At 42.9% G+C, this 25,270-nt stretch overlaps 1 protein-coding gene across 1 annotated transcript in view; it reads right to left on the bottom strand.

The window, feature by feature from the left end:
- Nucleotides 1-25,270, bottom strand: part of DNAH11 (dynein axonemal heavy chain 11) — a 286,917-nt gene that overhangs the window by 208,007 nt on the left and 53,640 nt on the right. The window contains exons 19-28 of the mRNA XM_066240541.1: nt 20,361-20,477; nt 20,145-20,231; nt 16,264-16,422; nt 15,270-15,357; nt 13,680-13,834; nt 9,803-9,925; nt 8,434-8,556; nt 6,190-6,414; nt 4,980-5,071; nt 3,332-3,458 (exon numbers count right to left, since the gene is read on the bottom strand). Of these exons, the coding sequence (XP_066096638.1) occupies nt 3,332-3,458; nt 4,980-5,071; nt 6,190-6,414; nt 8,434-8,556; nt 9,803-9,925; nt 13,680-13,834; nt 15,270-15,357; nt 16,264-16,422; nt 20,145-20,231; nt 20,361-20,477 (1,296 nt within the window). The remainder of the gene's footprint in view (nt 1-3,331; nt 3,459-4,979; nt 5,072-6,189; nt 6,415-8,433; nt 8,557-9,802; nt 9,926-13,679; nt 13,835-15,269; nt 15,358-16,263; nt 16,423-20,144; nt 20,232-20,360; nt 20,478-25,270) is intronic.

Below are 25,270 nucleotides of genomic sequence, written 5' to 3'. Positions count from 1 at the left end.
AGTGAATGGGGTTAGGACAAGTTAGTCCCTCCAGGGCGTGGTAGGACACATCTCAACCCCTTGTCATCATCTACCTCCATACGCCCCCGCTATGGACAGTAATGCAGAGAAGGGAGAAAAGGCTGCCTTCTGCACATCTGTAAGTTATCAGCCCAGAGGAGGATGCTAGGGCTCTTCCTCACTCCTTATGGGGTAGGTGAGGGATGTCTCCCCCAAACTCTGCCCTCCGTCATCAAGTGAGAGGAGCTAGAGAATCACTCATAGACACTACCGGTGTCTACAGAAAGTGAATTTTTGACGTGTCCCTAGTTTGGACATCTGCTTATGTGGAGAAGGAGGAAGAGGGTGCATCCAGATGGCTGATTACACTGCCCAGGGAAGAACTACAAGAGCTGAGACAGCGTTGGCTCTGCAATATAGCTCTCTCGGGAAGGCCCCCTTGTCCCCCGAGGACTTCCACCTGTGTTCTACAAGAAGCCCAGTGTGTGGATGCTTATCGTTAAAGACAGAAGCAGAAATAAGTCACTTCTGGCCAGAGAAGCAGGAGCAAGCATTAAGTATTTATTATGCGAAAGGCAAACCTTGACACAGAGGTGAGATGAGAATTTTAAACTAGACCTTGCTGAGCTGTTTTTGGCTTTTTTTTTCTTTTTAATAAGAAATAGAGATCAGGATGTTACTGTACCTACCCCAGATGTTACAAAGGGATCTGCTACTCTGTGAAGAGATTCAGCAGAGCACACATGGGATTTCTGATCGTAGAAAAATAAAACTGTCTCGGGTTTGTCTTCTCTGTAATGAATACTGTCCAATACACCAGTCACACAAATGTTTATTGTACATAAACACTATAACAAAAAGGAAGTTATTCTAGTTACAAATTTATACATCTCTCTTCTAACACATATAAACTGAAAATTTAGAACTTCAAGACTTTCAAATTTGAAAGTCGTTAAGAACATGTACCTGGAATAGCATGTGACACCCTCTGTCTCATATAATCACCCCTGGCAGAGGGGTCAGCTGCTGGTCGTGAGGGTGTTCCCAGGAGGTTACAGAAGCACAAATGTGGTCGTACTGCTAGGCTTTAAGCTAGTGAAATAACACAAAACCCACCCCCAAAAAAAACCATTTTTTGAAAACCATCCAAAACATCGTTGTATGCTACATAAATGAGACATAATGATACTGGGTTTCTAGTCAATCGAATCAAAGGGATTTTATTTAAAGAGGCCTTCTTCTGGGTGTTAGCATGAAAATACTAAATAGTACTTGAATGATGACCCTGAAAATGTTACCAAAGTTGGTTACAAACTTCGTTATTAATAGCAAGACTGCACGTACTTGTATCATCAACAGCAAGAATTGCCATCCAGCCTGATGGGCGGTAGCGCAGTGGACAGAGCATCAGACTGGGATGAGGAGGGCCCAGGTACGAGACTCCAAGGTCGCCAGCTTGAACGCAGGCTCATCTAGTTTGAGCAAAGCTCACCAGCTTGGACCCAAGGCTGCTGGCTCACTCAGTCTTCTGTAGCCCCCCAGTTACGGCACATATGAGAAATCAATCAATGAACAACTAAGGTGACACAATGAAGAATTGATGCTCTCACCTCTCTCCCTTCCTGTCTGTTCCTCTCTCTGTCACAAAATAAATAAATAAAATTTTTTTAAAAATTACCATCCAACTGAATTTAGGTTCAAAGAGAAGTGATGAATGAGAAGAAGTAATGAAGTTAAATGCTGTGTCCAAGGACAAGCAGAATTCAGGAAACTATACTGTGAAGAGACACATATTCCAAAGAAAATGGCACAAGAACACCTAGAGAAAGAACACGGAGACAAACCCACAATAACAAAGCACCACCTTTGGCTTCAGAACCATCTGCGATATGCAGCCGACTCCAGGGGTACCGCCCGTGGCGGCTGTAACACCTGCAAGATCCCAACGGATGCGACCACTCAAACTGACATAGCGAGAGACAACGGCCTCTCAATGTTTAAAGGGAGGAGCTCTTTGGGTTCTGTATGAAGTTCAGCTCTGATCCGAGCCCTCAGGGTACAAAAGATAATGATTGCTTTTATTTGGTTTAAATACTGTCATGGGTGGTTTGTTATTTCTGTAGAGCTAGGGAGAAATGAAAGCGTTAGGTAAAAGGATGAGACAGAAATTATTCCAGCCCGCCTCCGACAGCACTGAAGACTAGCCCAACTAAGTGATGACGAATGTTACTCTGGCGTCAAAGGAGAAGAAAGAAGATACCAGCCATGACCTCATTCCAAGTACCCACTCCCCCAGGACAGCTGCTGACAGGCACTCCAGAGCTTGTGGTAGAATTCTGGGGGGGGGTTGGCACCCACATTTCTCCTATTAACTTCTTTTTTTTTAATTTACTGGGGTGACAGTAGTTACTACGATTACATAGGTTCCAGGGGCCTATCTCTATGACACGTGATCTGTCTACTGCTCTGTGTGCCCGCCACTCAAAGTCCCATCATCTTCCATCCCCAAATATTCGGCCCCCCCACACCCCTTCTCTCTGGTGTTGCTTGTGTCTATGTTTCAGTTGTACATCCCACATATGAGTGAAGTCATACGGTTCTTAGCTTTCTGACTTAGTTATTTCGTTTAGCATGCTATTCTTCAGGTGTGTCCATGCTGTCGCAAATGGCAGTACGCATTTCATCTTTTCTCATGGCTGAGTGGTGTTCCATTGTATATACGTTACTAACTTCTTACAAAGCCCTCAGCTTCATCCCTTTGACATCTGTTCCCCTTACTGACCCTTCCTAGTTCCATTAGCACCAACTCTGAACCTCTCTGTTGCTGCATTAAGAATTTCCACTGCAGGCTCTGGCTGGTTGGCTCAGTGGTAGAGCATTGGCCCAGTGTGTGTATGTCCCAGGTTCAATTCCTGGTTGGGGCACACAGGAGAAGGGACCATATGCTTCCCTCCTTCTCTTTTTCTCTCTCTTCTCCTCCCACAGCCATGGCTCGATTGGTTCAAACACATCGGCCCTGGGCACGGAGGATGGCTCCATGGAGCTTCCTCTACCTCCGGCACTAAAAATTACTCCATTGCGAGCATGACCCCAGATGGACAGAGCATCAGCCCCAGATGGGATTTGCCGGGTGGATCCCAGTCACGGTGCTTGCGGGGGTCTGTCTCTCTACCTCCCCTCCTTTCACTTGGAAGAGAAGAAAAAAGAAATTTCTCTGATTTTTTTAGCTCCTGCCATATGTGACATGGGAGACAGCATTTTGACAACGGTAGAGAAACAGTGACATTCCTTAGCTAACAGAGTATAATATCAAGTTTTCCAAAAAAAGTACCTGTTTCGGCTGAGCTCCCTTTGAGAGAATGTCAAGTAAATCTGCGGACGAGATGAAATAGAAGCGTGGGAAAGCCACGCGCTTGGTTTCCAGGTATTGGGTGAGAGCTTTTTCACAAAGAGAAAGCCTGTATGAGCAAAAAGTATTTTTAAGTTTGTCTTGCTCCTTTCAGTTATTAAAACGTCAACAAAATAAAACGCGCTGTCTCTCATCGGTCCATCACAGCAAGCAGTTTCCCGGTTACCTCGTCTTCCACACCATCGTCTTGCTTGTGACTAATCTATTACAAGTCATGACAAGGAGGAGACACACACATCATCAGCTAAGGATTAATTTAGATCACACTCAGGTTGATGACACTCATCACTTTTCTTAATGACACTCCTAACTAGCAGGGAGAAGACGAGATTTGGTATCATTCAACCTGAGCACAAAGTGCCTTAGTTAAGATGTAGCTGGTTTAAAGTCTTCCTTTCCCCACTGAATGTCTACAGAACACATGGGGTTTCCAGTCTCTCTGACATTCAGAGGAGTCATGAGATCCAGGATTACTTCCACTTTGTCGTTCTTAGCCGAGCAGAGATGACCCAGAACCCCAGTCCCCCTCAACCCCCGGAGATCACTGACTAAACGGAAATAATTCACTTCTGGAGAAACCTACCCTTTTAAAATTATGGCCCATGTTATCTCAGGAAAAAATTCCAGATGATAAACTAATTTTGCTAATGTGATATATATTTTTAGGTATACAGCTCCTCTACTTTGCAATAAAAAGTGACCACAGTTGGGCACAAAGCTCTTCTTTTTAGTAGATGATCTACCAGAATATTCTTACAACCACTGGCTGTTGTACAATTACATGTGAAAATTACAAGTGGCCCTTAGGATAGGATTTCAAAACTTCCAACATGTTCTATAATGGTAATTTCTAGGATAATTAAATTATATGCAAAATAAAGGACTTAAAATAACTGAGTGCAAGCCCAGTGCCTGGCCTATAGTAGATTCTTTGTTTGGTTTTTTTTTATTACTATTTATTCATTATAGAGAGGGGAGAGAGAGAGAGAAAAACAGAGAGAGAAGGGGGGAGGAGCAGGAAGCATCAACTCCCATATGTGCCTTGACCAGGCAAACCCAGGGTTTTGAACCGGCAACCTCAGCGTTTCCAGGTTGATGCTTTATCCACTGCGCCACCACAGGTCAGGCATAGATTCTTAATAATTGCTTGCAGGAGAGTTCAATAAAAGAATTGACCAATCAATCATGTCTATTATCTTGATAATAAGATATTGTAATTTTACTATTATGATAGTCCTTTTGGAAAACAGAAATATACTTGGATAAAAGTCCCATGCATTACCTTCTACCCCATAGCTTGCCTTATCCATGAGATTTGTCCTTTACAAAAAAGCCAGTAAATATATACAAAGACAAAAACAACAAGAACAAAAGCTTGTATTTATTTACATTAACTCACAAAATACATGTACTAGTTAGTATATACAAGGCAACTAGACAACTTATCAGCAAAATGATGACATAATTTACTAGAGGTTGTACTTGTAATAACATGATATTAAATATAATTAGGTACTTGAAGGAAATGTCATAAAATTATAACAAATTGATATTATGGTTTTATTCTTACCTGTACTGTAAATCTTTAAGTTTTTCATAGAGATTAGGTCTGCATGTTGCTTCTAAAACATTTTTTATTTCAGCTGTCTTGAACATCAATGACTGTGTGGAAGTACAATATGGAGCCATTATTAGAAATTACTTTTCCAAATTTGTCATACATTTTGGGAATGAAGAACACTCAAAATTTAAATTAAAAATTAAAAAATGAAAAGCCGACAAGGAGGAAGCAAGGGTAAGGTCATCTAACACCACAACTACTCATTTTTGCTTTTAAACTTTTAGCTAGATATCAAAACCAAAGTATAATCACACATTTTCTGTCAAATTCAGCAAACATTACCACCATTTTGGGTCCACACAAAATTTCTCTTTTCTAAACCTAACAATTAAAAAAGAATAAAGAGAGGGAACCAAGAATCTTAAAGAACACATTCAGATATGCAGATGAGATGAAGATGAAACTATCTCTTCTTTCCTCCTTGAAAGTTCTACAAAATAGAATCTCTCTGGGTGTTCTGGCTTAGCTAGGAAGAGGAAAAGATTTAATGTCTATTATTCTTTGCTGAAAGTCTCTCAAATCATTTATCATTACCATGCGCATATATCTCAATGTGTTCTTTGTGGTTCTTATGAAATAAACAAACAAACAAACAAATAAGCGGTCGGGTTACTTTGTTACTGGCTTCCCCTCCTGGGTCTTTAACTCAATGGAGAGGAGCCCACCTACCGTGGCTTCCTGCGGGAGGTGGGGGGCTTTGGCAATCTACCGCCTCTGGGACACCTCTGGCCACCGCCTCTTTCTGTGTGGCCCAAAGTTAAGAATATTCTTTCCATTTTTAACTGATTGTGGGGGTAAAAATCTAAAGCAGCACATTTTGAACACTTAAAAATGGTATGAAATTCAAATTTCAGGGCCCCTCGACAAAGTTTTGGTGGAGCACAGCCAACCCACCGTCTGTGAAGTGTCTGTGCTTTCTTTCAAAGCCCCGATGGCAGCACGGAGCAGTGGTGGCTGAGACCATAAAAAAAAATACAGCAAAGCCTAAAATAGTTACTGTCCGGTCCTTCACGGAAAAAATGTCCTGACCCTCTATTTCCTAAAATGCAAACATATATTCGTATAAATACAATACCCCAACTCACGGTTCTCTGCAAGATTTTCACATGGTTTGGAAAACGCTGCTAGGACAGAGAGCAGCAGCCCGACTTCTACGAACCTTAAATTCAGCATCCACTCCGTCGAACCTTCCAGCATCTTTCACAAGCTGGATTCGAATGTCTTCTGAGCAAACAAAGATGCTTTCCAGGCGAGACCAAGTTCGCTGGACTTCCATCCACATAAAGATGACCGAGTCCACTGTGTTTAATTTGTGTTGCCAGCTTAAGACTTGCTCGATGAAGTACTCCACATACTTGCGTTGAAGCAGAGCCTGCAGCTGAACCTCAAGGCAAGGCAAAGAACCGGAAGTAACAGCTAACCTGGTAGACCGTAAGGACCGCGCAAGAGAAGCCTGCCTACATTGTAATTTATTTTGTTTTTAATTTTTCAATTCCAGTTGACATTCAGTGTTATTCTGTATAGTTTCAAGCGTATAGCACAGTGGTTGGAAAATCATGTTCTTTACAGAGTGGTCCCCCTGATGTTTCAAGTGCCCACCTGGCACCGCACACAGTTATCACGGTATTACTGACTGTATTCCCTAAGCCGTAATTTACCTACAACCCTGACTGTTCTGCAACCACCAATCTGTACTTCGTTACTCCCTTCACCTTTTTCCCCCAGTCTCCCACCCCCTCCTCTGACACACCTGTTCATTTTGTTGCTGGAGTCCTAGGACCAAGCACGCAACGCGAGGAACGGGCATTTAATAAGTATTTGCTAAATGGGTGAATAGTGGCATTAAATCCAAAAATATATAATAACTATAAGCAATTGCATTTAACATGTATTCTACATGATGGCCATATGCCGCTACATAGGCAGAAAAAAATATTGCGTGCGCTAGGTTGCAGCTTTTATAAACTTTATTCTCCATTCTTTCTCAGCCTCCCTCTGGTCCTTGCCTGGAAATCATGCCAAGGTTGTGTATTCTTCTTTTTTTTTTCCCCTCAGTATGGAAAAAATAAAACTAACCTCCCTCTAACTCACTAAGCACTCAAGCTTCTATTGCTCCTCCGCCCCCTTTAGATTATTACTGAACTCTGCGGCTCTTTAAAGCCAGGCTTGCTTTAACACCATGCCGTCCGCCAGGCACTTCTGACCACCCTCTGACAGTTAAATCTCAGCAAGTCACTGAGCAAAATGGCCTCTTCTCATTCTCCTTCACCTCTAAGAGCTTAATGTAGCAAATGTGAAGCATTTAATACATTTCAGTCTTTTCTTCCCCAGCTGTATAGGGATATCACTGACATATAACATCGTGTAAGTTTAAGGTGTACAATGTGACGATTTGATTGATACACGCATATTATGAAATGGTCACCACAATAAGGTTAGTTAACACCTCCATCCCCTACATAATTACTTTTTGTGGTGATAACATTTAAAGATCTAGTCTCTAAGCAATTTTCAAGTATATAATACAGAATTGTTAACCACAGTCAGCACACTATACATTAGATTCTCAGAACTCTTTCTCTCATACCTGGAAGTTGGTACCCTTCGACCAGCATCTCCCCGTTTCCCCGTTTCCCAGCGCCAGCAACCACCATTCTACCCTGTCTCTGAGTTCGGATATTTTAGAATCCACGTGTAAGAGAGATCATACACTACTTATCTTTCTTGGTTTGACTTACTTCACTTAGGATGATGTCCTCAAGGTCTATCCACATTGTCACAAAGGCAGGATTTCATTTTTATTTCTGAATAATATTCCATCACACACACACAAGCATTTTCCTTAATACATTCATCCATCAAAGGACACTTAGGTTGTTTCTATGACATGTGACTCTTCTTTGGGGGAAGAACTTATCTCATGGTTTCTACGATATTGCAGTCTCCTTTTTCTATTCTGACTACTCTCTCTGTCTCCTTTACGATTCCTTTGTTCACCAAATGCAGCCTTTTTTGAAGCTCTGCTCTCTGCTGCTTATCTTCTCTGCCTCTCATTATGTAGCTTGTCAATTATCCAGACACCAGCAGTGACCTCTCAACCTCCAGTTCCACACTGAACCTCTGGCTGAGCTCTGGGTCTGACTTTCTACCTTTGCATAGACGTGTCCCTTACCCGCCCCGTCACAGAGCCTCTCTGTCTCAGACCCCCTCCGTCTGTCTCCTCACTCAAGTTCAAGTTCCCTGAGAACAAGTGTTCACACCTTTTGATCCCAAATGGTACCATGCCAGGAGCCTGGTACAAGTAGATGCCCAATAAACAAATAAATAACATGGAAACTTAAAATAAGTCTAAAACCATAATTTAAAAGACAAGAAACCTGTAATAAAAAAATGTCCATCTTACTTGGTTGTGCTCTAGAGTTTCAAAGAGTTGTTCATCAGACTTCAATAATGGAATGCCCGTCCGATAGTGAACTTCATAAGAGAACTCCATGGTTGCCCAGGTCAGACTGATTTCAGTTATAACCTAGAGAGAAATAGTAATAAGTAATGTATACAAAAATTTAACTTAGAACCAATATCCAGCCTGAGCAGGCAGTGGCACAGTGGATAGAGCGTCGGACTGGGATGTGGAAGGACCCAGGTTCGAGACCTCAAGGTCTCCAGCTTGAGCGCGGGCTCATCTGGCTTGAGCAAAAAGCTCGCCAGCTTGTGTTCAGGGTCGCTGGCTCAAGCAAGAGGTTACTCGGTCTGCTGAAGCCCCCCAGTCAAGGCACATATGAGAAAGCAATCAATGAACAACTAAGGTGTCACAATGAGAAAGTGATGATTGATGCTTCTCATCTCTCTCCGTTCCTGTCTGTCTGTCCCTATCTATCCCTCTCTCTGACTCTCTCTCTGTTCCTGTAAAAATAAATTAATTACTTTAAAAAATTAAAAAAAAAAAAGAGAAAGCAATCAATGAACAACTAAGGAACCGCAACAAAGAATTGATGTTTCTCATCTCTTCCTTTCTGTCTGTCTGCCCCATCTGTCCCTTTCTCTGACTCTTTCTGTCTCTGCCACAAAATAAATAAATAAATAAACCAATATCCAGGCTAGCATCCTGAATTTTTAAAATATTTTTTGAAAAACAGAGTAACTGACAGTAAACATTACTGGCTTCAGTTTTTATTCCTTCAAATAATACACAGTGATGAGTTTAGAGAAAAAAATTCCATCACAAAAAGGAACAAGCATCACATCACTATCAAATGTCTACTGGATCAGAGATTCACATCCTTCACTGAAACAGAACGCTAGCGCAGCAGGGGATTTAAAAGGTTACCCAAACGTTTGCTATGACATACACATTAGTATGAGACAGGTGTTGCTCACAGTGCCTGAGTGTGAATCCCAGTTCTCCTGTGTGAACTTGGGTAAGTTAATTACCTCTCTACCTCAGTTTCCTCATCTGTAAAATAGGACTATTACTTCTCTCAGAGAATTAAATGAATTAATTTAAATGTAGCACTTAAAGCAGTGCTTGCTACAAAGAAAACGATACGTTGTTTTCTGGTATCATCAACTAGAAGGACCCTCTTGTTTCACACATTTCCTCTGGCTTGAAATAGTTTCATTTCTTGTCCATGTCACACCCTGACCCTAGCAGAGGACAAGCTGGGCCTCATGTCCCCACACGAGCATGGCATGAGGACTCCCCGAGTCTGCCGACGTGCTGCTAATGCGCAGGATGAGCCCAGTGTGGGAAGAAACAGCCCCACAGACAGTACCTTCTCAGTCCCCAGTTCTTTCACGGCTTTCTCCACGACGCTCCGGACATCATCTTCCACCTGGTGTAACCGCAAGGCCAGCAGGTCTGCCAAAGTTGTGGCTTCGTTTATGGAAAATCTGACCTGATTAGGGGGGAAATAGGAGGCAGAATTTATATCCCACGGAGAGTCCTGGTTCCTTTTACCTAATGGCCAGAGGAATGAGTCATAGCTAAATATAATACTCCGGTCAGCTGCTGAGCACACCTCTAGCTCTGAACGTCGCAGACACTCAGAGACATGGCTTTTTACTCTCAGTTACTGGGGCATCACCCCCCAGACGTTAGGGCCAAGGCTTAGGTCACGTTCACACTATACTCTACCTTCTTTTGTTTCATAGCCTTCCCTTGTCAGCTCATTTCTTATCTCCTTTCCCCACAAAACCCATTTTTAAAAGAGAATCACTACGTTCATTTATTATAATTTGGTTGAAATCCCAGGAATCAGGTAGCAGCTAATTTGTCTTTTTCCCTCACAGCACTCTATTCACCGAACATAATTCCCAGTTGCTTCCGTGATTAAACCTATTTTTATCACTAATTTAATCATCATTCCTGGGGGGGGGGGAATATTTCCACTCACAGTGTCATTAGTCATATTTATTTACCACGTGAAAAAGAGAACTCACATTTATTTCTCCACCATCTTGCCGACTCTTCCAACTCATCCCAGTATTTGCTAAGAATCCCTTAGGTTTACCTAACTGTCCAAAGTCACCCATGATCCTTGCGAATGAAGAGCTGAAACAGCCACATGGTTCTAAGAAAACCATCACCCCTCCAGCTCCTGCTGAGACTACCCAGCCCCTGCTCTGGAAAGCTGCGGTCTCCTCTGGCCCTCCCCATCTGCCTCTCTGCACAGGGTGACTAAACATCCCTGTTGGCCCAGCACTGAGGGGCTTCCTGGAACATGGGACTCTCAGTGTGAACACCTGGGAGATCCTGGGCAAACCCCATGCGTCAGTCACCCCGTCTCTGCATCACGTTTGGCCTCGCTCCACAGCTGATGGGTCCAGGGACCCAGGTCTTAGAGCAGGGGTCCCCAAACTACGGCCCGCGGGCTACATGCGGCCCCCCGAGGCCATTTATCCGGCCCCCACCGCACTTCCAGAAGGGGTACCTCTTTCATTGGTGGTCAGTGAGAGGAGCATAGTTCCTATTGAAATACTGGTCAGTTTGTTGATTTAAATTTACTTGTTCTTTATTTTAAATATTGTATTTGTTCCCGTTTTGTTTTTTTACTTTAAAATAAAATATGTGCAGTGTGCATAGGGATTTGTTCATAGTTTTTTTATAGTCCGGCCCTCCAGTAGTCTGAGCCCCCTGTGTAAAAAGTTTGGGGACTCCTGTCTTAGAGAAACAATGAGCAGGGGTATGGAATGAACCACCCAATCAGTTGTGCAGTTTGTGCACTGAACATGACCAGCCAGCTCAGGCGACATGTGCGGGTTGAATTCCGCCGCAGCTCTGATGCCTGGGGACAGTCTGGAGGAAGGTGCCTTTTTCTAAATTGTCTGCCAGAGAAAGTACATCTTCCTAGTTTGCAGAAAGGCAGGACACAGGGAAGAGGCTGTGGAGAGAAGAAATGTCACCGGAGGCAGTGTGAGGGGGGCGGGGCCCACAGCTTATTACATATTGGGAAACTCCACAAAGACTATTCTGAATGAATGAATGAATCAATCAATCAATCAATTGCAAAGTCTAAATATCCAATGTCTAAAAGATTCTGTAAAAATAATAGCTCTGGGGATCATTTATTGAGCACTTACTACATACTGAGGGGGGTCTCATCTCTAATTTGTTCACCAATTCTTCATGGGAAGCATTATGCATTATTTTTACTTCATAAAAGAGACAAGTGAGGTCTGAAGAGCAGGTAAGTTGCCCATGATCCCAGAGTTACAAAGGGTTAGGGTTGGAACACCAAAGCCTAGTTTGGAAACTCAGCAAACAGTCCTCAAATCTTGAGAGCCTTTTAACAGGGAGTCCCTCAAGGTCCAGAGCTGCCTAAGGAGAAAACAAACAGACCAGGCTGCCTTTCATAGATTTGAAATTCAAAGAGGTCACCTGCCCTAAAAAATAAACTGTAAGATTGGTATGTTTGCCTTGAAAGATGCAGAAATACAAGAAAATGTAACATCACGTGGCAAGGACAGATGAGAAACAATTTTATATTTTGCAAAGAAATAAAAACCATCAAAAAACTGTCAAAAAGGCCCTGGCCGGTTGGCTCAGCGGTAGAGTGTCGGCCTGGCGTGTGGAAGACCCGGGTTCGATTCCCAGCCAGGGCACACAGGAGAAGCGCCCATTTGCTTCTCCACCCCCCCTCCTTCCTCTCTGTCTCTCTCTTCCCTCCCGCAGCCAAGGCTCCATTGGAGCAAAGATGGCCCGGGCGCTGGGGATGGCTCCTTGGCCTCTGCCCCAGGCGCTAGAGTGGCTCTGGTCGCGGCAGAGCGACGCCCCGGAGGGGCAGAGCATCGCCTCCTGGTAGCAGAGCGTCACCCCTGGTGGGCGTGCTGGGTGGATCCCAGTCGGGCGCATGCGGGAGTCTGTCTGACTGTCTCTCCCCGTTTCCAGCTTCAAATAAGAAAAAAAAAAAAAAAACTATCAAAAAAGACATTATTACTAAATTGTGAGATTAAAAAAATGACAATTTAAAATTCCCTCTCTCCCTAAATTCATTTCTCTGCCTGCTGATCCTAAGATTCTTTGCAGTTATGTTGTGCTTTATGGAATGCCTTTACAATCTCTTACTTGATCCTCTGATGTGTGAGAGCAGACAGCAGCCCTCTCATTTTATTAGTACAGAGGCAAATTCGAAGTGGTTTGTGTGTGTTGGTGGTGGTCACACAGCCAGTAAGAGGTGAAAGTGGGATGGATGTCTTGGTCAGCTCAGGCTGCTGTGGCAGAAAACCACAGATTCCATGGCTTAAACAACAAAGGTTTATTTCTCACTGTTGAGAAATAACAGTGGGGCTGGAAGCCCAAGATCAAGGTGCCAGCATGGACAGGTTCTTGGTGAAGGCCATCTTCTTGGCTTACAAAGGTCTGTCTTCTTATTTTATCCTTGCATTCAATGAGAGAACAGAAAACTCTGGTCTTTTACATTCTTTTTTTTTTTTTTTTTTTGTATTTTTCTGAAGCTAGAAACGGGGAGAGGCAGTCAGACAGACTCCCGCATGCGCCCAACCGGGATCCACCCGGCACGCCCACCAGGGGGTGACGCTCTGCCCACCAGGGGGCGATGCTCTGCCCCTCCGGGCGACCAGAGCCACTCCAGCGCCTGGGGCAGAGGCTAAGGAGCTATCCCCAGCGCCCGGGCCATCTTTGCTCCAATGGAGCCTCGGCTGCGGGAGGGGAAGAGAGAGACAGAGAGGAAGGAGGGGGGGAGGGGTGGAGAAGCAGATGGGCGCTTCTCCTGTGTGCCCTGGCCGGGAATCGAACCTGGGACTTCTGCGCACCAGGCCAATGCTCTACCACTGAGCCAACTAGCCAGGGCCTGGTCTTTTACATTCTTATAAGGGCACTACTCCCATTCATGAGGGCTCCACCTTCCTGACTCAAGTATCTTCCCAAGGCCCCACTTTCAAACACATCGCGTTGGAAATTCAGGCTTCGACATATGACTTTTCAAGGGACACATTTGGTCCACAGAAGGCAGCTAAAACTAGGATCTTTGCACGTCCCATTTGTTTGTCCTGTCTCCAGGAGCTTAGCCTCTCACGTGACCAGAGACCAGGTCACAAATCCCACTTCATCCCTGATGAATAACATAAAGCAAGAAATAACACTTCCCAGTCACAAAAATACCCAATTAGTGAGAGACTCAGGACACCGACCCCAGTGGCCTCCGTGAGCTGGTGCCAGTGCCTGTCCCTGAGGGCGGGGCTCTGCAACTCTGCGACGGCTCTCAGGGAGGCACTCATGTCCTTCACGGCGCCCTCCACGCCTGCGTATGCGTCCCACGCTCGGACCTCCTTGTCTAGTGACCAGACTTCCTAAGGAAAAGCAAGAAATAAAAGCGTGTTCCCAGATATAACAACACAGTTTATAATTTGCTTTCTTTGAAAGAATAAATATACATTTCCTGGAATTAGGAAAGAGTGTAAAAGCATGTAAACCCCTAGATTAAGGACTAATCCCAGAGAAACAGAAAAGAGCCCACTCAAGCACATAAATCCGCTACACACAAGCCACTTGGACACACACTGGTTTCTTACTCCAGGTGGTAACTAAATGTCCCACGGGACACTGAACGTAGGGAAGGAATAGAGTTTACAGGACATGTGCAACAAAGAGTTTCTTCTAGAAACAAAGAATCTCAAAACTGGATTACTAAAACCTTCCTCCAAAGACTGACTTTTTTAAACGGTAGCCTTGAAATGTCAGTAGCGTGTTTGTTCCTTGGAACTTACATATATCTCAGGACCTAAAGACGCATCTGATGGGGCCCTTGACTTGGCTTTCTTCTTGGTCCATGGAACAACATTCAGAATTGGGAATGAGAAAACCCATCAGAAAACAGCAATCTCAGAGTGAAGAAAAGGACGATGCAACATGTTTTAAAAACAAAACAAAATAACTCCAGCTGGGAGTGGAGGTTAACTTGGGGTTAGGAGATGGGGGCAGAGCTAAGCAGAGAGTGAGCTCAGTCATGGGACAGAGGGGCGCCAGGCCATTCAAAAGAAGGATGGGATTTTAGGTAGGGTCCTTGGGATAATATGGAAGAAAAAAACTGAGAAGAGTTGGTAGAAGCTGAGCTCAGGATTGAGTTGAGACAAGGATGTTCTGAGGAGAAAAGAAACCAGCAGACCCTGTGCACTTTTTACTGCCTTCTCCTCCATGCACGCTGGCTTTATCCAAGGAGGGTCTGCTCTCTTCAGAGGGCACATGGCCATGGGGACTCAGTGTCACAGCACTAAACTCAAAACAGCTCCGTTCTGTATATACGGAGCCCCCTTGGGGTGCTGGAGTATCAATAGCACAGAGATCAGAGTATTCCACAGAAATCCACAAGTGGCAAACTCCAATTAGTCACCCCAAATTCTAGACCCAAAAGGTATTTCCTAAAATACAAAAATGTTCACAGTTGCTAAGGAAAGAATTCAAAAGCTTTCCTAAGGCTGACCTCTCTACCCTAGTATTCCTAATCTTAACATTCTCCATTCTAGACAGCTTGAGGAAACTCATGATTACAGTGGCTACTCAAAAATTCATTAGCCCTAATATGCTTTCCTGCACTCATTCACAGAAAGTCAGGCTTGATTAAAAGTGCAACTGGCTGGGGGGGGGGGGGGGACAAAAACACTGTCTCATATCCTGTGCGAGTCCATAAGGACACGCGGCCCGCACAGCAGACACAAGCTTAGGGAAGATGGAGGGAGGTGGGGCTGAGGAAGATGAATTGTTGTAAGCGACAGTTATGGAACTTGCCTTGGCAAACCTTCTGAGCTCTACATCCATCTGTTCCACATTAATCTGTCTCCACTGAGTTTTAGTCCAATTATCAATGCTCCTCTGAAAACACACAAGCAGATAAAAGTGTCAACAACATTTGGTGAAAGCAAGTCTCCACAGCAAAATATATAAACTGATGGTACATAGTGTAGCCCTGTCACCCGGTGGAAAGACAATTATTTCAGGATTAAGCACACTTGTCAAAACTTCCTATCACCAAAAGAGAAAAATTGTCAGAACATGTCAAACTTTAGGCTAAAACATTCATTTCTAGCAGCAATGACAATTCCGTACACACACCATCATTATCATTTAATCCTGAGTACTTTAGATGAATTGGATAAATATGTAACCACTAAATATACCAGGTTTTCATAAGAGTCATAATCCATTATGCATAAAACTTTCATTAACTTCTTGACTATATCCTCTCTTGTTGATATCTTTCTAGATGGCTTTCAATTAACTTCAAGGAAAATGATGTATAATGCATGTTGCAATATGCCTAATTCCCTAGAATTTTTATTTACATTTAAGTCTGTAACTTAATTAAAAATATACAAATTAACTTTATTTTTAGTTAGGTTGATGTATATATGCACACACACATAAGTATTAAGTATGGGTATACATGAGTTTGGACGAACAGGTCACACTATATATGTGTAATACCTATTTATATATTAATTTTTATTTATATCCTACATAACTGCCCCAAAGGATGTGAAGCAGTCAACTCACTTAAACACAGTTCCATTCCGAACTAAAAATAAGACAACTAATATTCAGAGAAGGCTCTTCTACTAACACAGATGGATGAACTCTAATTCAGGGCGTGGGGAAGTATGTACACTACATATTTCAAGACATAAAACCCAGGTAGAATGACATAGACACAGAAAGTTGCATATTTATACAAAACAATGACTAAAAGAAAAAGCATGCTTTCAAAAAGCAGTGTCTCACTTGGACATGAACAATGACATCCCAGAGTCCCTTGAGCAGTTTTATTTCCCTGCGGCACTGCTTCATGGGTTTGTACTCTGGAAGCGCCACTTCAAACAGACGAGTGGACTCCTGCATCTGGAACATTTCTTCTTCTAATGCCTCAAGCTCTCGGTATGCCTACGGAGAAAACACACCAACACACAGTGACACTCTTCACATCCAGCGAACTACCGCCAGAGCTTCTGTGGCTCTGCTTACCTCTGCTCACGGCAACATTAACAACTTTGATTTCAAAAAGAAAGTCAATTCTTTTTAAATCTGCAGTGTAATTACTGGTAAAGTAGCAGGCTTTAGAAGAGCAAATTCGCAGCTCCTCAAAAGGTGAGAGCAGACTATTAATAAATACAACAGTGTTAGCAATGTTCTCCCTACAGATTTCAGCCGAAGTTGCCCTGGCATCAGATCAGATGTCTCTGGATTTGGTTTTTTCCTCTTGATTTTTTTCCGTTGTGCAGCTGGGGACTCTGCCGGGCAGCAAAAGATGAGGCTCCAGAAGCTGCCACTTAAGAATAAATCACTTCTTCAAAAAAATATAGAAAAACAACATTCAGATTCAAAAAACATCCTAGAGAGAAGCAATAGTACAAAATGTACCAAAGAGAATTTGTGAGGAACCACAGCCCAGCATGAGAAAGTTCAGTGCATGATTTTATTTACCAAGGGACAGCTACCCTCCCATCTACTGTATGTAAAAGAGATTATGCTTTATACTAAATGTAAGCTGATTTCATTTTTTTCTTTCTTTCTTTTTTTTTTTTTTTTTTTGTATTTTTCTGAAGCTGGAAACGGGGAGAGACAGCGAGACAGACTCCCGCATGCGCCCGACCGGGATCCACCCGGCACGCCCACCAGGGGGCAATGCTCTGCCCCTCCAGGGCGTCGCTCTGCCTCGACCAGAGCCACTCTAGCGCCTGGGGCAGAGGCCAAGGAGCCATCCCCAGCGCCTGGGCCATCTTTGCTCCAATGGAGCCTTGGCTGCGGGAGGGGAAGAGAGAGACAGAGAGGAAGGAGGGGAAGAGGAGAGACAGAGAGGGGTGGAGAAGCAAATGGGCGCTTCTCCTATGTGCCCTGGCCGGGAATCGAACCCTGGTCCCCCGCACGCCAGGCCGACGCTCTACCGCTGAGCCAACCGGCCAGGGCTCATTTTTTTCTTTCTTAACAAGCCAGCTCTGAGCTTTTATCAACAGAGTGGTGAATTACGTGGTAAATGTCCAAGGAGCAGAGTGGAGCTTGCGCTGCAGGAAACGCCCCGGAAACCCAGGGCCACACCCCAGTCCTCAGGTGCACTCACTAACTCAGCTCTGTGCGCAAGGCGTTCCCTCCAGACTGACCAAGTTCAGACATCACACTAAGGAACAGGCTTTGCAAAAAAAAAAGGTTTAACTCTGTTTTTCCACTTTCGACTTTCCCCATCCCCCTCTCAGGATGCAACAATTACGTTCTTTTGATTTCCTTTTTAACTTTAAATACTGAATCCTTTTGGGGTTCATCAACTTCCAACCATCTCTTAATTTCCTACTATGTAAATAAAAATTTTAGTACTCTAATATTCTTTCATTATACAATTGTTATCTATGCATGCTGAACACACACACACACATCAAGAGAAATGTAACCCAACCCTACTTATATTCAAAATACCCCTCAACACATTTTGTAGACAAAGATGAATATCTCTGACTTTTAAATATGTAACTAGGCCCTGGCCAGTTGGCTCAGTGGTAGAGTGTCGGCCTGGCGTGCAGAAGTCCTGGGTTTGATTCCCGGCCAGGGCACACAGGAGAAGCGCCCATCTGCTTCTCCACCCCTCCCCCTCTCCTTCCTCTCTGTCTCTCTCTTCCCCTCCCGCAGCCGAGGCTCCACTGGAGCAAAGATGGCCCGGGTGCTGAGGATGGCTCCATGGCCTCTGCCTCAAGCCCTAGAGTGGCTCTGGATGCAACAGAGCAACACCTCGGATGGGCAGAGCATCGCCCCCTGGTGGGCATGCCAGGTGGATCCCAGTCAGGCACATGTGGGAGTCTGTCTGACTGCCTCCCTGTTTCCAACTTCAGAAAAATTAAAAAAAATAAAAAATAAACAAAAAATAAATATGTAACTATATGCTGTTACAGTATAGCACACAAATGTCAGGATTTAGTAAATAATGTTTACAACAGTACATTGGTTAGTCAAATAAAAATGTCTCCCATCCACAATCTGTTCAAACCACCCGAAATTTAGACGGAATCATTTTAAAAAACCACAACTCTATTAGCATATTCTAACCTGCTCCTTTTCAGTGACTACATTAACTATTCTTCTTCAGCCAAGTGAAAGAGAAAACCTTATGCTACACAGAATGGTGGGTTTTTTTCCAATGTATTAAAAGCAGTTAAAACTAAATTCTACCCAAAATTTGGAGAGAGCGGTCCTGGCTGTTAGCTGCAAGTTTCACACCAGTCTAATGAGTGAAAACTATCCCCAGCATGAAGCAAACTCAGAGGGCAGCCTAGAGGAAGAACCCAGAAAGACGCCCAGCTCCAAATCTAAACGGCACAAAGTCATTTGCTCGTTTCAGCTGCTTGATTAAAAATTTCTAGAGAAGCCACCCTGGTCAATAGCTCAGTTGGTTACGGCTTCGTCCCAAAGCACCAAGTTTGCTGGATCAATCCCTGGTCAGAGCACATACAGGAACACACTGATGTTCTTGTCTGTCTGTCTCTCTCTCTCTCTCTCTCTCTCTCTCTCAAATCAATAAACATTAAAAAAAATTTCCAGAGAAACCAAACAATATTATTTTTCCAATAAAAGTTCAAATCACTTGTTCAAGCCTCAGATGAATAACTCACCCTTCTGGATTACTTACCCATTTTATTCATTCTTATAGGCAACCATAATAAAGCAGCTCATTAAAAACTAGGACTGAAGGACTCAGTAATATTGCTATTCAGAGTTAAGAATAAGCTATGAAGTTTCTTACCAGCAAAATTCACATAGGAACGAGTAAAATGACTAAAAATTTTGATTAAAAAAATTAGCTAGAATTTTAATACTAGTTGTATTAGTTACTGTGTAATCTCCAACAAGTTAATTATACATGATTACTCTTTTTTTTTTTTTTTTATTTGAAAACAAGAGAATAATAGGCCTTGCAGGACATTTGGTCCTGTCAAAACATCCACACTCAGAAAACGTTCCTATGAAAATGGCCCTGGACCCACATGGCCCATAATGTAAATATATATTTCTGGTTTACAGGATTAATACATTAAAAAATACTGTCATGTCTTCTTGGTCCCATGTGTTGTGGCTGTATTGCCAATGACAACCCTCGTTGCCTTGGTAGCTGAGGTGGTCCTGGCACAGGGGGATAGGTAGACGGGTTGAGGTTTGGATCTTAAAGATCAACAACATTGTATTACCTATGCACATTAGGGACAGAACCAAATTTTAAGGGCCTTTTGGCATGAACCAAATATCTCTGTGGGTGTTTAGGCAGGACCAACTATTCACTACTTAAAATAGAAGCTACAACATAGGGAAATGGTAAGAACTAAAAATAAAATAATGTAAGCAATACACTTAGCAAAGTTCTTAACATATATATATATATTAAGTACTTAAAAGTCGTAGCTGTTACTTTCACTAGCATGATGACTTTGATAATAATAGTGGTTTTGAAAGACATGATTTAAACCAATATAATGTATTTGGGAAAAACTATTCATTGCTGTGTTTTAAATAGTTATTTCTCAACTCCTATAACTTACTGCAAAGCTAAGGCAAAATATAGCAGTGTCTACATTTGCTTTCTAAAATAGCTATAGTAACACACACGCAAGAACTGAGGTCAGCATTACCTTATCCAGCACCGTATATGGATTTTCTGCACAAAAACCAAAAGGAGCAGAGAGTCTGAATCTCTCCCTGAAGTCGGCCTGCTTCCCCTGATCAGGGCAGGAAAGAAATGAAAGTGAATCTCAAAGAGCTTCAATAATCCTTGTAATACCTCTCTTTAAAAAAAAAAGAACAGAAAAAAAAAAAAACGAACAGAAAAAACTTGGTAGCTCGCTTACATCAAACAAAATACATTTTTTCCTTATAAGAGTGACTTCCGCATTCTGGAGAGGTGATACTTCATGCCGGACCATTGCTGCGGTCTTTTTGGTAGCTTCCCACATTTCAGGTAATTCCTACAAAAACACAGGAGCAAACGGGAAATTACTGCAATGCCTAGAACCAACCCACCCCACAGAGTTAAACAATTGTCATCTCCACACTAACCCCTAACATCGTCTCATTCCTTTATAAGAGGAGTTAATCTAAAAAAAAAAGATTAAAGTGACTAAAAGGCTTAGAGCTGGGCTGAAGTCCAGACTGACCCATGGCACCCACCCTGGATTGATACCGCCCAGGCATAAACCAGAGATGTCCTCTGATACAAGATTTGTCTCAGAATAACTAAAAGTCTTTTCAAAATAAACTCAAATTTCAAGATTGTTTCACTGTCGAGGGAATAAAATTAAAGCGTTCTGGAGATGACTTTGGTGGTCCCTAACTAGGAGTGGAGCCATGTTTAACAATGTAGCAGGTCAGAGATGCTAGTGCAACTCAACCCCACCCTCCACTGTCTCTAGCCCCTGAAGCTCTGTAGAGAGTTTGAGCGTTTAGGTTAGGCTGATTTTGAATTACCAGAATTTTTTGAAGAAGAGATCAAGGAAAGTTAATTGCTGCTTGATGTACAAAAGAAGCAGTGAGTAGTTCAGGTAGCAGCTCAACTGGACCCTGCCCAGCCACAATGCAACTAGGACAACAGGAAGTTCTTTTCTTTGAAGAGCCATTGTGCCTAATTGCTGTTGAAAAGCATTCCTCGTGTCCAGACTAACAGAGCATTGTTTCTCCGGGTCATCTCCTGGGACACTGAAATGGTTTTGTCATGTGAAACCAGCCACAGGGGTAGGACTCCGCTTGTGCAGCTGACGTGCACAAATCAAAGGTATCCAGGTTTTGTAACCCTGGATAAATAGTTGATGAATGATTCAATACCCACCAATTAAGAAGTGAGCCCTGGGCTGAGTATCAATTGTGTCTGTGTGATGCAGGAGTGAGACAAAGGTCAAACGCATTCTCTGACTTACTGTTTTACAATCTGTCAGAGCGAAAGAGAGGCTCGCACGACTATGAGTCTTCGTGACACAATGTGTTAACATCCATCGGGAGGCCTGTGCGTCATGGAATTTAAATGTTTGAGAGGCAACATGGTTGCCGTGGCAGGAACACCAAACCAGGAACCAAGGGACCTGGGCTCTGAACTTGCCCTTCATCTCGTTCTTCCACCCTTTATCTCATCACCACTCTGCATCCTCATCTGTGCAGTCTCACTCTGCATTTCCAGTGGGTCCCCTGGAACCTAAGTAAGTAGCACGTGAGGTCCATTCAGAAGCCATGGGCAGGGAGCCACAAAGAGGTCCCGTCAGTGGGCTTAGGCCACTCAGCCCACTACACCAGCTATATTACCTGCTTTCTATTTGAGGATTTCAAATAAGCTGCCACTTGATAAAAAAAAAAAAAAAAAAAGAGAGAGAGAGAGAGATTTGCATTGAAAACCAAAAGATCAGATGATCTCCCAAGTCTCAACAACGGATATGATCCAGCAGGAGGTAACCTCGAATCTTAGGCTCAGAGGAATAACTGGGTTTCAGCAGACAGAGATTAGAGGGAGATCCCTGGAGATCCCATGAGGGAAGGGTGTCAATGCAGGATGGGGTGAGAGCGGGCTCTTATGGAAACTGGCGGGATTCAGAGGATATGGGCAGTGAATGAAGGTTTCTTAGTAGGGAAGAGAATCAATAAAATTTGAAGATTAAAAGTTTAATCTAGCCTGACCAGGCAGTGGCGCAGTGGATAGAGCGTCGGACTGGCATGCCGAGGACCCAGGTTCGAGACCCTGAGGTCGCCAGCTTGAGCGCGGGCTCATCTGGTTTGAGCAAAAAGCTCACCAGCTTGGACCCAAGGTCCCTGGCTCAAGCGAGGGGTTACTTGGTCTGCTGAAGGCTCGCGGTCAAGGCGCACATGAGCAAGCAATCAATAAACAACTGAGGTGTCGCAATACGCAATAAAAAACTAATGATTAATGCTTCTCATCTCTCCGTTCCTGTCTGTCTGTCCCTGTCTATCCCTCTCTCTGACTCTCTCCATCTCTGTTAAAAAAAAAAAAAAAAGTTTAATCTAGCTGCAGAGCACATAGTACAGGTGTGAGGACAGAGCCATATCTAAGGGCTTCTAGACAGAACCAAGCAAAGGCAAGTACTTGGGAAGTATTATCACTGCTAATAATTATAAAGGAGAAATAGTAACTACTGCAACTTGCTTTAATTAAAATAAAATTGGGGCACTGCTAAACTCCACATACGACCTGTTCTGCCTACCAATCTTCTATTTCCTCCTGACCAGTACGCACATCGCTCAACGTGGGGCTCACATTTGAAATATGGAATGGCCCAACATTTTCAATACTGCCACAACCTTAACGTGCGAGTCAAACTTTTGTAATACAAATTCTGGAGGCTGTGGCTAAAATCCCACGTTATTAATTGCTTGTGTTATAACTGGTATCTCCATGTAATTTAAGGCCCAAGGTCTGACTGAAAGACTATCCGAATCTTTTTAAAACCAAATATTTATAATGTGTTCTACTAGAAACTGGATCATCCTTCATCCTTGTTATATATCTATCCACATTTTACTCTATACCTAACGGGATTTTCAATTCTAAGAACAGTTCATACTTATACAGAATGTAATAATGCATATAGAGTAATTATTTATATAGAGTCTTTATAGTCAGGAGAGCACCTGTAAATATACTGCTGCATTTAACCCTCACAAAAGAAAATGAGGGATATAAAAGTGGGCAGCCAACATGAAAAACAGTTTGGTGGTTCCTCAAAAAGTTAAACTTAGAATTACCATATGACCCGGCAACTTCGTTCCTAAGTGATTTCAGAAAGATTTTAAAATATACACTGTGCATCAATGTTCATAACAGCACCTTTCACAATAACCAATAGATGGAAATAAACCAAATGTCCATCAGTAAATGAAAAGCTAAACAAATTGCGGTGAGTATAACACAATGGAACAATATTCAGCCACAGAAAGGAATAAAGTAGTGATATAAGTTACAACATCAATGAACCTCAAATAAAAGAAGCCAAACACAAAAGGCCGCATATTGTATAATTCCACTGATACAAAGTATCGAGAATAAGTAAACCCATAGAGACACAAAATGACTGGCAGTTGCTAGGGGCTGGTGGGGGGAGGCAGGGCGGCAGGGAAGGACAACTAATGGGTCTGATGTTTCTTTTGGGGGCAATGAAAAGGTTTTGACACTAGACAGAGGTAGTGGTTACACAACACAAGCAATGCACTCAATGCCATATGCTTCGAAATGGTCACTTTTGTGTTATATGAACTATGAATGTCACCTCAATTTAAAAGAGAGAGAGAAAGAAGAACGGAAAGTGGGAAATGGGACACCGGAGAGTGTACAGAAATAAGGACGTATCCTGAGGGCCGTGTGACTGCCCCCTCTGCGGCAAGCAAGTGAGATGGACTCAGACAGCTCTTGGAAACAAATCTAGGTTTGAGTTCCATGTTCTAATCACTGAACTATACCTCAGTAAAAGCTTTTTCTAGTTAATGTGTCGAGCGATCACATTTGCGAGGTTGAAGGTAAACCTATCCCCGGAGCTCGTGGATGATATAAATACACATATATCAGGTCTACCGGAAAGTTCTGTCCATTTCGATCACAACAAGTTTCAACACGTAAGCGCATGTTTATTTGGCGCATGTGTGCCTCTCTATTTTTATCACTTAATGTATACATACTGACGTAGCAAATTAACTAAAATAAAGTTGATTCACGTTAGTCTTATGTGTGAAGCGATAGTGTACCCATGGCTATGATAAAGTTCATTTACGCCACTGTAATTTTTACAAATTTCAACAAGGAAGAAATGCTACAGAAGCATGTCTGTCGCATCCACCATATTCCCCGGACTTAGCACCCTCCGACTATCACTTGTTTTTGTCCTTACAAAATTTTTTGAAGGGCAAAAAATTCAAAAATGAAGAAGATATCAAACAAGCACTGGTTCAATTTTTCACATCAAAAGATAAAACATTTTTCAAAATTGGGATATACAAATTGCCCTCATGCTGGCAAGAAATCATTAATAATAATGGCAAATATATTATTTAATAAAGTTTATTGATGGTAAGAAAAATTTGTATTTTGTTTCATTCCAAAAACAGACAGAACTTTCCGGTAGACCTTATACCAGGGGTCCCCAAACTACGGCTCGTGGGCCACATGCGGCCCCCTGAGGCCATTTATCCGGCCCCGGCCGCACTTCCGGAAGGGGCACCTCTTTCATTGGTGGTCAGTGAGAGGAGCACATTGACCATCTCATTAGCCAAAAGCAGGCCCATAGTTCCCATTGAAATACTGGTCAGTTTGTTGATTTAAATTTACTTGTTCTTTATTTTAAGTATTGTATTTGTTTCCGTTTTGTTTTTTTACTTTAAAATAAGATATGTGCAGTGTGCATAGGGATTTGTTCATAGTTTTTTTTTATAGTCCGGCCCTGCAATGGTCTGAGGGACAGTGAACTGGCCCCCTGTGTAAAAAGTTTGGGGACCCCTGCCTTATACAAACTATGGAACGTCAGTGTGGGCACAGAGACAGAGGCTCAACGGTGAGGTCTTCAGTCATGGTTTCAGCTACAACTAAAAAGACTTGGTCCATCATCGGGCTCACAGTAGCCACCAGGTCTTTCCAGAGCATGGAAACAGGAGGGTGACACAGAAATCCTGTTTGGGAAACACAGCAATTTCTCCACCCAAACTCGGTTTTCTTTATTCTTTTAATATTTTATTTATGAATTTTTTTTTTAGACTGAGAGAGGAGTGTGGGAGG

This window comes from Saccopteryx bilineata, chromosome 7, assembly GCF_036850765.1.
Source record: "Saccopteryx bilineata isolate mSacBil1 chromosome 7, mSacBil1_pri_phased_curated, whole genome shotgun sequence".
In the NCBI taxonomy this organism is placed as follows: domain Eukaryota; kingdom Metazoa; phylum Chordata; class Mammalia; order Chiroptera; family Emballonuridae; genus Saccopteryx; species Saccopteryx bilineata.
This window is presented reverse-complemented; position numbering and strand designations above follow the sequence as displayed.